This window comes from Acytostelium subglobosum, assembly GCF_000787575.1.
Source record: "Acytostelium subglobosum LB1 DNA, scaffold: scaffold12, whole genome shotgun sequence".
NCBI lineage: Eukaryota > Evosea > Eumycetozoa > Acytosteliales > Acytosteliaceae > Acytostelium > Acytostelium subglobosum.
In genome coordinates, this window is record NW_012236521.1 from 878,479 (window position 1) to 889,228 (window position 10,750).

General features: G+C 46.0%; 7 protein-coding genes across 7 annotated transcripts; 2 read left to right on the forward strand and 5 right to left on the reverse strand.

Moving 5' to 3' along the window:
- Positions 1-122: 122 nt before the first annotated feature.
- On the reverse strand, positions 123-1,389 carry SAMD00019534_066480 (hypothetical protein; the record flags this gene model as incomplete). Its single annotated transcript, XM_012898468.1, has 3 exons — positions 123-238; positions 309-1,149; positions 1,219-1,389. 3 exons carry the CDS (start codon positions 1,387-1,389, stop codon positions 123-125), a joined length of 1,128 nt encoding a protein of 375 aa, XP_012753922.1.
- A 188-nt stretch (positions 1,390-1,577) lies between these two features.
- Positions 1,578-2,603, forward strand: SAMD00019534_066490 (hypothetical protein; the record flags this gene model as incomplete). Its single annotated transcript, XM_012898469.1, has 2 exons — positions 1,578-1,888; positions 1,967-2,603. 2 exons carry the CDS (start codon positions 1,578-1,580, stop codon positions 2,601-2,603), a joined length of 948 nt encoding a protein of 315 aa, XP_012753923.1.
- A 160-nt stretch (positions 2,604-2,763) lies between these two features.
- SAMD00019534_066500 (hypothetical protein) lies at positions 2,764-3,675 on the reverse strand (the record flags this gene model as incomplete). The annotated part of the gene is made up of 1 exon (XM_012898470.1): positions 2,764-3,675. A coding segment is annotated over one exon (912 nt), but the record flags the coding sequence as incomplete, so codon positions are not given.
- Positions 3,676-4,681: 1,006 nt separating this feature from the next.
- SAMD00019534_066510 (hypothetical protein) lies at positions 4,682-6,605 on the reverse strand (the record flags this gene model as incomplete). Its single annotated transcript, XM_012898471.1, has 4 exons — positions 4,682-5,491; positions 5,551-6,215; positions 6,274-6,306; positions 6,365-6,605. 4 exons carry the CDS (start codon positions 6,603-6,605, stop codon positions 4,682-4,684), a joined length of 1,749 nt encoding a protein of 582 aa, XP_012753925.1.
- Positions 6,606-6,946: 341 nt separating this feature from the next.
- On the forward strand, positions 6,947-8,881 carry SAMD00019534_066520 (hypothetical protein; the record flags this gene model as incomplete). The annotated part of the gene is made up of 1 exon (XM_012898472.1): positions 6,947-8,881. One exon carries the CDS (start codon positions 6,947-6,949, stop codon positions 8,879-8,881), a length of 1,935 nt encoding a protein of 644 aa, XP_012753926.1.
- A 296-nt stretch (positions 8,882-9,177) lies between these two features.
- Positions 9,178-9,630, reverse strand: SAMD00019534_066530 (hypothetical protein; the record flags this gene model as incomplete). Its single annotated transcript, XM_012898473.1, has 1 exon — positions 9,178-9,630. The coding sequence occupies one exon, from the start codon at positions 9,628-9,630 to the stop codon at positions 9,178-9,180; it is 453 nt and encodes a 150-aa protein (XP_012753927.1).
- A 56-nt stretch (positions 9,631-9,686) lies between these two features.
- SAMD00019534_066540 (hypothetical protein) lies at positions 9,687-10,628 on the reverse strand (the record flags this gene model as incomplete). The annotated part of the gene is made up of 1 exon (XM_012898474.1): positions 9,687-10,628. One exon carries the CDS (start codon positions 10,626-10,628, stop codon positions 9,687-9,689), a length of 942 nt encoding a protein of 313 aa, XP_012753928.1.
- Between the last annotated feature and the right edge of the window lie 122 nt (positions 10,629-10,750).

Sequence of the window (10,750 nt, forward strand, 5' to 3'; positions counted from 1 at the left end):
AGCTCTATCTCTATCCTATTCAATCAATCAATAACAATCAATCAAAGATTGGGTGTCGCTCGAACCTTTGATCAAAATATCTAGATTTTGTCGATCTTAGTGCTGATGGATCAGTCGTTTATTCAGTACTTGAGTTCATCATAGTCGTAATCATCTCCGTCGTCTTCGTCTTCGTCTTCGACATAATCCTCGTCATCATCAATTCCCATCGCCTTGAACTTTCTAATGTTCTCTTCCTCTGTGTGATGGATACGCATGTTCACAAGGTTAGTACGTGGTGCAGCCAACCAAAGTGTCAATAAACATACTCTTATGATCATAAACAACCTTGACACCTTTGGAATCCTCTAGGTCACGCTTCAGCTTGTCCCACTCTTGTGTGGCCTTGAGTTGCTCCTCTTTGGAACGCTCCTCCTTTGATCGGTCAAGGTCGGCCTTGTAATAGGTGAAGTAGTCTTGTGCAGCCAGTTTGATCTTGTCAAAGAACTCGTCGATTCCCGAGCCATCCACGGCAGACACACCAACACTCTGTAACGTTGAGTAGAACTCCTCCAGTACAAGACTCATCGATCGCGTCAGATTGCTCATGTACGAGGGGTCGGATGTGAGCGCGTCCTGGAACGACTCAAAGTCATTCATCCATTCCTGCGCGAAGCGATGATTGGCCACATCGATCTTGTTGAACGCGACAACCATTGGCAGCTTGGTCTTGTACATGATTGAGCAAGCGTATAGCATGTTGGACATGAATGTCGTGGGGTCGATCGTGCGGGGCGTGTCCACCACGTAGACCAGGACTGTCGGGAAGGACGAGGCCATGAGCTCGGTGATGATACCACCACTGGCCGACCAGGTAAACACCTCGATCTGACCCGGTGTATCCATTATGATGTAATCTAGAGTCGGTGCACGCTTCTCGACCAACTCTAGTACTTTATCGAAACGAGTCGAGAATAGATTGAGTGATGTTACGATTCCACCATTTGGTCCAAGTCCATATTGTTTCATCACTTGCTTATAGTTCACTGTATCTCTAATATCAATATTTGGTGTATATGGTAGCTTTGCAACTGCTGGGTCACAATTTATAATATAAGCTGGTATCTTATGTTCGTGTACATGTGCTCTAAGTCTTTGCAATAGTGTTGTCTACATGTATTGGTTAGTTAGTGAGTGTCCATCATCATTCAATCAATCAATGAGGGTATGTATGCATACCTTGCCACTACCAGCCATTCCAAGCAAGATCATATTGATCGGTAATTTCTTTGGTGCATCTGTTGTCGCATTATTATTGTTATTTGGGTCTGTTGAGGTTGATGATGTTGATGATGGTGTTGATGTCTGTGTAACATTGACATTACTATTAGTATCTGTTGTTTGTGACATTGTATCTCTTTATATGATTTTTATATGTTTGAATGAATGAAGCACTTTATCGACTTTCGCCCTGTTCTTCAACTTCACTCATACTAACTTTCTTTTATTTCGCTGGCACTTTCGTTCGTTTCTTCTTTGTCATTTTGTATGAATGTTTAGAGATACATAAATATATATACGTTCAGATATAGTCAATAATGGAGAACAAGAAGAATAAGAAGAATAATAATAATAAGAATCAAGATGATGAGACAGAATCAGTTGATTTGAATAAGTTAAAGTTGGATGATGAGGAACAGGAGCAGGAGCAGGAGCAAAAGAAGGAGTTCATTGATGATTCATGGTTATCAACATTAAAGCTTGCACCAAGTGATTACTTGACTGAACTAGATCGTGCCATATGTCCACAATGTAAGAAGAAGAGAAAGTACTTCTGTTACGACTGCTACGTACCCTTTGGTGAGCCTGGACTGGCACCAAAGCTCAAGTTGCCAATCAAGTGTGACATGTAAGTTGATGTCTTTGATTGATTGATCAAGTGATACGACATTACTAACACTCATAGATCAATCAAACATGTTTGTAGCCTTCATTATCCAACTGAGTTGTTGTCAAAGAGCACGGCTATTCATTCAAAGGTGATCGCGTTTGATGATGTATCGATACATGAGTTCCCAGAGGTACCAGATTATAATGTTGATGAGACGGTGCTGTTGTACCCATCGGCCACCTCGGAGTTTGTTCGCGAATCAGACCTGTCCAATGTGAAGCGTGTCGTGTTCATCGACAGCCAATGGCACACGGCCAATAGAATACTGCGCGATCCACGCGTCAAGAAGCTGCGATGCATAAAGATCGACCAGCACAAGACATTGTTCTGGCGCTATCAACAACATGGCGATGCATATCTGGCCACGATCGAGGCCATCTACTACTTTTACCGCGAGCTACACATGCGTTTGAATGGTGGCAACTACGACGGACAGTATGACAACCTATTGTTCTACTACACCTTCTTCTACAACCTCATTCAAAAGACCTACAAACAAGGTGATCGCAACTTCTGGAGGAAACAGAACTATATCAAGCCAGCCAAAGATGGCATCACTGGCGACTCCATTACTGGCGACTCAACTGGCGATGACGAAGCCAACGACTCCACCGGCAACACTGGTGGCGACTCCAACAACACATATATCAGCACTGCTGACACAACAGACTAATATTCATGGATTAAAATGTACTGTAACATCACCATGGACAACCAAACCCTCGCACAATCACTCAAACAGCCTGGAATCATTCCAATCACTCAATCATTACTTGTAGTTTACATAATGATGGAATCCTTCTTCATTTGAATAGATGACTGTCGCAATGCTTGACGAGGCTGGATGCGTGGACAATGTGTACTTTGAGTCCAGAGTCACGTGACATGGTGATGAGATGATTGGAATCAATCCATCGAATGAATCCAATATCCCGTCGACCAAGTGTAATGCTTGTTATGTTGGCAACAATGAATCGTTGAACAATGGCAGTGCGTGGATATGTTGATTTGCGATACTTATTCATAACAAGAGTTTGAACATGTCCACCAAACAGATCATTATGTAGCAATGACAGTGTTTGTGGCATGTCGAAGGCTTCCACGATCAATCTCTTGATGCCAGCACAATGCAAGAATGTGTCTGGAGCGCAGTACGCCAGAAGGTCATTGCCAAAGCTGAGTGATGTGAGTGATCGTGGTATCAACTCGCTGAACAGCGGCCGCTTGAACTTGTCGCCAATGAACAAGTGAGTGAGTGAGTCTGGGAGCAACGATGGTTGAAGTGGATGATTGAAATATTGACTTAGTTTGAGTGATTGCAATGAATTGGGGAGGGACATCTCCAAAGGTTCATCATAATTGTTGCCCATGTCCAACCAGAGAAGTGATTCGGGTAGTAATCCTGGAGTCAAAGTCTGATAATGGTTGTGGCTTAGCTTGAGTCTTGTTAATGACGCGGGGAGTGCGTTTGGGGAGATGTATGAGAAGCCATTGTTCAACCACAGACTCGTTAGTCCAGAGGGTAGCGCGCCCCGTTCGAGACTGTGATTAAAGCGCATGCCCAAGTTCAGTTTGATGAGGGAGGCGGGCAACGTGTCTGGAATGATGTAGCAGTTGAATGAGGCCATAATCAAGGTCTTGAGCGATGATGGTAGTGAGTGTGATTGAAGTGGTTGATTGTAGCCACCAGTGTACATCATCGTCAGAGATGATGGTAGTGCATCAGAGATGAACGGTTGATCATAACCTTGTCCTAGCCACAACTCTTTTGTTGAGGTTGGGATGATTCCAGGCACAAATGGGTGATTGTATGCATGGCCCATCCAAAGCCAGAGGATTGATCGTGGTAGTGATCCAGGCTTAAGTGGTTGATTAAAGTCATCACTCAATGATATGTTTGTTATCGTTTCAGGTATATCACCTGGTTCGATCATATTGTTGAATGTAGCATTCAAAGTAGATTGTGTTGACCTCTGGTATGTAGTTCACTTTGGACAACGATCCATTATATGCCCCATTGAATGTAACACCAGTCTCACCATTAGCATATGACTCCAACTCATAAGGTTGGTCATCAAACTTTGGCTCAATTGTCACACATGGCATATCTGAGTGTAGTTTGTTTGTACAAGCGTCAGTAAGTGGTGTGTGGATGACTCATCGCCGCTGGCTTCGCAACATTACGGAGCTGGCGCTCCTTCATTTCAGACTTCCAAATTCTCTTCTCCTTATAGTTTTATATACTTTAACATTAACAAAAAAGGTATCTGTATCAAGTAATGTAGAATTGTAGTAGAAATAGAGACTTTAAGTTCAAAATATTAGAATTCCATTAGTCCTAATTAAAGAAGGTCCTCTTCCAAATTCTACTACAATTCTACTTTCAGTACCTGTCACCGCCATAGCAGTGAGCACGTTGGAAAAAGAGTATCTGTCTAATCAATGTAGAATTGTAGTAGAAATAGAGTTTAGAAGTTCAAAAAAATAGAATTAATTTAGTCCTAATTAAAGAAGGTCATTTTTGTAATTCTACTATTATTCTACTTTCGGCTCCTGTTAGCGCTGTAACGGTTTGCTCGCCCAAGAGAGTTACCAGGAGAGTACTCAGCACGTTGATCCAGCACGTACTTCCGATTCGTTCACACACTGTTCACCGATTGTTCACCACGAGTTCACCAAAACAACACCAAACATACACCGAGTGTGGTTGGAGCATGGACTGGGGACTGTTGGAGGGTGACGGGTTTATTGTTACAACTCAAAGAGCAATGCGTATTGTGTGATCTTCTTGACCTGGGGTGTCAGTTTGACATCTTTGGTCTTGGACGTTGTGAGGTAATGTTGTTCCTTGAAAGAAGAAAATTGGTCCTGGGGAAGAACGAAATAGAGCTCTACGTTTGCCACTGTAGCTCCAAGTTGATCAACAATACTGGTCAGTTCTTTCATCAGAGGCGGATGATCTGCTGATACTGTTACTTGGAACAGCTGATTGGGCTTGATCAAGCTATCGATGGCTGGAAAGTTGGAGAAGCTGGGCACAAGATATATGTTGTCCAGAGCTGGACCAATATCGGTGATTGACTTGATGATCGCTGATGAAGATGGCCTGGGGAATGTAATGGTGTCGACAAGGTTGGTCTTGAGGGCTCTTCTCTGGAATTGGCCTCCATGTTCCTTCAACTGTCGATGCACTACGGCCTCTAGGAATGACCCTCCAAGTGGTGAGTGAAGGAATCTGGGTACTGAAAGATGACTCTTGACTTGTTCCAAGTTCTTTTCCGCGATTGCGTTGGCCACCTTGCTGGCAACATACTTGGATGAGAAACGAAGAACCATTGCACCATACTTTGGAATGCCACTGATGTCGATCGGGATGATTTGAATGATCTTGTGACTGCCTGGTGCTTGTGGGTCCTCCTCGCCAACGCTCTTTGCACATGTGTCAAGGTCAAGTGTTGTGATTCCATTCTCGAGAGAGTGTTGGAAAGCTGCATTGACTGCCTTCTCCAAGACAAAGCGTGGAATGCCACCCCACTTTAGCCAAAGATCCTCGAGAGTTGCCTTTGTGATCGTTGGTCAGTGATGCATGTTTGGGTATGTAATTAGAATGAATAACATACCTGAGGCACTTGAGGATACAAGAGGGGTTTGACATGGTCAAGCTCATCCTTCTCCCAGGGGGGCATAAACATGCGAGTGGTACGATCGTTCTTCAGGAACTCCTTGTACAGTGCTGGATCGGGGGAAGACACAATGATTGTCTTGGCAGCGGCATTGGACACCTTGAGACTGTCAACCAAATAGTAGGTGGACTTCTTGGTGAGGTAGGGAATCACAAGCTCTATTGGTCCACGGTTGACAATTGGTGTTCCATTCCCATCGAAAGTGTAGAGATAGAAGGAATGTGCAGAGTTGGAATGAATGGAGTGGACCACGAGCGGAGCCTTCTTCTTTGCGATCTCCAGCATCAGATAGTAGAGGAAGCATGACTTTCCAATGCCAGGGGTGCCAGTCACGACAAATGAGCCGTAGATTGGATCTGGTGGTGGTGGCGCCGAGCTTGACGCAGATGCAGAGCCAGGTAGTGTCGCGATTCCTTCGTATCGGTCAAACTGGGCAAAGATCAGATTCTTCATCTCCTCGTAGCACTCTCTCACGTAGAGTGATGATCTCTTGGAAGGGTTTCCCAAGAAATGCAAGCCATTGGGAAGGGTGAGTACCATGGATGTTGGATCGATGGCACATGTCTGAAGGGCAACCCAAAACGACACGTTCTCTGTCTCGGCTATGGAACGATATGTCAGTATCGACCTCACACATCACTCGCTCTCACTTCTACTTACGCGCTTGGCCACCACCTCCTCCTGCAGCACCGGCTTGAGTGTGTATGTTAGTATTGAATGAAGACATTGCGCCGATGTTGTTTGTACTTACGAGCTTGGGCTGGGTGTGCGATATTGAACAAAGCAGTTGCGATGCCAGCAGTGAGACCAAAGGATCTCAATTGATCAACTGATGAGAGGCGAATGGTCAAACCATTGATCTTCTGAGTGTTGATGGTAATGGTGTCGGGATCATCCTTCTCAAGCTCAAGGTGCTTGATAAGATCAGCGGGTGTTGTCTTATCGGTGAGAATGAATGGAGATGGAAGGGATGTTGATGATGTCGAGGTCATGACAAGAGAGAGATGATGATATATTCAAAAAGTGATGTAATGATAACCAGTAGTGATTGATGAGGTACAAATAGAATAGATAGAGTTGTTGATGCTGATCTTTAACATTCCTATGATATCATGAGTAGTAGTGCTTTGATGTATGCTTTGTGACGTTCTCTGAACTCTGAGTTCTCGTCCCAATAGTACTCTTTGAATAATGACATGTTATATCTGTTAGAGATAAATTGCTTAATTTGATTTATTTGTTTATGAGATTCCAAAATACATCCACAAGCAGTTGATGGCCAACAAATAGGTTCAAAGTGATATAAATTAACATCTAAGTGTTAATATATAGAATGAGTAGATCAACCAGAGACATCGGCGGCAGACTGAAGAAGACGGGCGTGACCGAGATCAAGCTCACAGGCAACTACACCAGAGCAGACATCGAACGAATCGCTCAGCGAGACAGCAACACGCTCCAACGATACGGCGCCAACGCAAGGATAGAGGCCGTGCTCGACTACGGCAACCATCAGTATCGCTCAGGCAAGTTCACCAAGGTAGGCGAGCCGATCATCATGTTTGATCCTCACGAGTACGATGGCGCGCCAATCCCAGAGCCTGACACATTCAAATCGTTCTACATCTACGTACATCAGGCAAAGGGCAAGGCGGGAGGCTGCGACGGCGAATGGAACAACTGTCTCTATTACTGCCTCCTCGATGCCTATCCCGAGCAGGTCACTGAGCACTTCGGCAAGCCATCGCGCCTCAAGATGTTCCTCGGCCTTGATGTCAAACAAAAGGTGTCAATCAAGGGAATCGCAGAACTCGAGGAGAGACTCAACATCAGAATCAACGTCAAAGGTGATCACTGCTACGCCTCGCCCAGCAAGGCAACCAGAGAGGTCAACCTGATACTAACCAACACGCACTACAAACTAGACAAGGAAGGCACCTATGCAGGCAAGGGCATTAGATACACTCGACACAACGAGAGGGACGTCTACATCAAGCCAATCGTATTCAAGTATCTCAAAGGCGAACAGGTCCAGCTCTACGATGACGGCGATTACACGACCATCAGCCTAGAGCAGTTCATCAACAAGAAGAGGCACAAGTACCAAGACAAGTGCGAGTACATCCGTATCCTCTCAGGCATGACCCTGGAGGAGACATTGGACTCGTTCAAGGCCGACGCCGACATGCTAAAGGAGGGTACTAACGGCATCATCAACATGTACACAACAGGACAGAACATCAACAAGGCTGCGATCAAGCTGTTCCTCTCGTACAACAAGACGGTCAAACCAGAAGCCATCAAGCAGGACGAGGGCGAGTGGATCCTCAAGGCATCATGTGGACCAATGATGATGGCGATGCAGTTCACAGGTCCACTCTACAAGTATGACATCAGCAAGATGTACGCAGCGATCATGAAGAGCGGTGGCTTCATGGTCCCAATCAAGTGCGGTGACTTCCAGCATCTGACCGACAAAGAGCTCAGTGCAATGAGGACTATCCCATTCGGTATCTATCGCGCCACGATCAACGGCAAGCACGGCGCATTCAAGACCAACAAGAATGAATACTACACTCACTACGACCTCATCTTTGCCAAGGAGCTAGGACTATCATTCAACCTCAAGTGTGACGAGAAAGCGAATGCATTGATCTACAACAGCAGCTGCAGGATCAATGGCTCCATCCTATTCGGCAAGTACATGGATCAGGTTCTCAGCTGGATCAAGGCTGGAGTCCCTCGATCAAAGGAGCTCTATCAACGCCTCTGGGGTGCTCTCTCCAAGCGCAACAAGATCAAGGAGCACAGCGAAATCGAGAGCCCTGTGGAGATGATCAAAGCAGATGGAGGAGAGAGAGCCATCAGGCATTTCTTCGTTGGCAAGGACGAGGAGAGCGACAACGAGAGCCAGACCAAAGATGAATACTCCATTGATCGCATCCATCCAACACCCAATAGCAACGCGATGGTCAAGGCAGCATGCGACACCAACATGTTCGACACGCCATTCGCTCGCATCATGCCATTCATCATCTCTCGTGGACGCAAGATGATTGGAACGATAATAAAGGACGACATTGACTGCATCAAGCGTGTGCACACTGATGGATTCGTCTCGACCAAGCCCTGGACTGTCAAGACTGGCAAGAGGTCACTCGACTACCCCAAGTTGGGCAAGGAGTGTGGCGACCTGCGATACGAGGGCTACTGTCCCAATGCCATTGTCAACAACATGCTCAAGCCGGTCGGAGAGTTTGTAATATAATCTCTACTTCCATCATAATGGACGTAAAGACAGAGATAGAGGACTGGAAACAGATGTATCGCTTTACCGTCATCTGTCAAATCCACAATCCTTGTGCCACGGCCGGACGTGGAGATGGCATAGTGTTGTATTAGTTGTTATGATTAAGGGGCATTCGTGCCTCATAATTATTTCTTTCTCTGCAGCACGTTCCGCACCCTCTCTCTCCCTTAAGTCTACTGGTCTAGAGCACATCAGAAGCGCACAACATCACACTCCGTGTTTCTCAACACGATACCTACACCAAAGGATCATTATCACAAGTAACCAAACTTCTTGTATCTCTCCTTCATCTCTCTCGCCTTCTTCTCCTCCCTCCTCACATCACTGTAGCCAGTCGCCTCTTTGAACGGCACGCCTCGATATCTGTTCAACAGGAAGCGCATGGCATGATACCCGCACGTGTCGGTGTTGGTGGCCTGGTCGATCACTCGGTTGACCTTGAACTTGAGATAGACGTCTGGGTCGATCTCTCTAACCAACTCCTTCATCCTCCTTAGGAAGTCAGTGCTGGGATCATCACCAAACGAGTCATAGTACTCGATCGACTTGTCGCCCTTGGCATCGATGTTGCAGGCAACCCAATGACTGCCCGGCTGGTTGCTCTTGTCCAGGTTCATGATGAACGACATGCGCTGTTTGGGTTCCAACTCATCCAGTTGATCACTCGCGATGACGCCCTCGAACCCATCCTTTGCGTACGGCTGCATCAGCTGTACGATCTCATAGTCATACAATCCACCATCCTTGCGCCCGCTGCCCTTCCTCATGCCTTTGACTTCATTATAAATAGAGTCCAATTCTGTCTTTCTCTGTGGCCCTTGAACACCTTCTTTAACTCATTGTACAGCTGTTGTGAGGCGATGTCGCTGTCGTAGTATTGCTTGACAAACTCCAACACTTGAGGTGCCAGTGACGTTGGGATTGGTTTGAGAGAATCCATTGCCTGTAGTCTCGCCATCGTTCCTGCTTCTGATATCAGTTCTCTCTTGAGTTTATTTCTCTCCTCATAGGGCACGTTCTTCAAGTCCTTCCCTAGGTCATAGTTGAGGTTATTGATTGGGTATCCTGTGTCCAAGTAGTGCTGCACTGATACCATGACCTTGGGTGTCAACTCTGCTGGTATCGCCTTCGTTGCCTTGAGACTGGAGGATGTGATCGAGACTCTCCTGTTGTTGTTATTGTTATTGTTGTTGTTGACTGCTGTTGACGTTGTCGATGCTGTTGTCGTCGTAGTTGATGTTGTTGGATGTGGAGGCGTACTGTAAGGAGACGGCTCGTCAATAGGCTCTGACTTTACCTTGGGCATGGTGCTGGGCATGGGCTTCCTGAGTCGTGATGGTTGTGGTTGCTTGGGCTGCTCTGACACGATAGAATGCAATGTTGCCATCTCCTTTATCGCTTTCTGTTTGTTGGTTTCTATCTCATCCATCTCGCGCTCATGTATCTGCTCATTGATAGTCTCATCCAGCACCTTCTTTGTTTGGGCATCCTCCAATTTCCGCTTGGCTACTTCGATCATTGCCAACACATGTTGCCGTTGTTCATTGCCCTCTGACGACGAGTCATTCTCTAGTTGCTCTTCCTCTGTCAGCAATCCGCGAAGTTGGCGTAATAAATTAGTCTGGTCATGCTGAACCTGCACTCTCTCCTTCTCTTGTTGGTACCTTTTGCCCTCGTTAACTGCTTGCCTATGGAATCGGTCCATATCCTCATCAAACCGTTTGTTCAACGAATGTTTGATGTCCTGTATGCTGGCGTGGGTCTAATCGACGAGGCCATGAGTTGCGTTCTGCTTCTCGATCAGTCGGTCGTAGTTGTTGTGCTCAG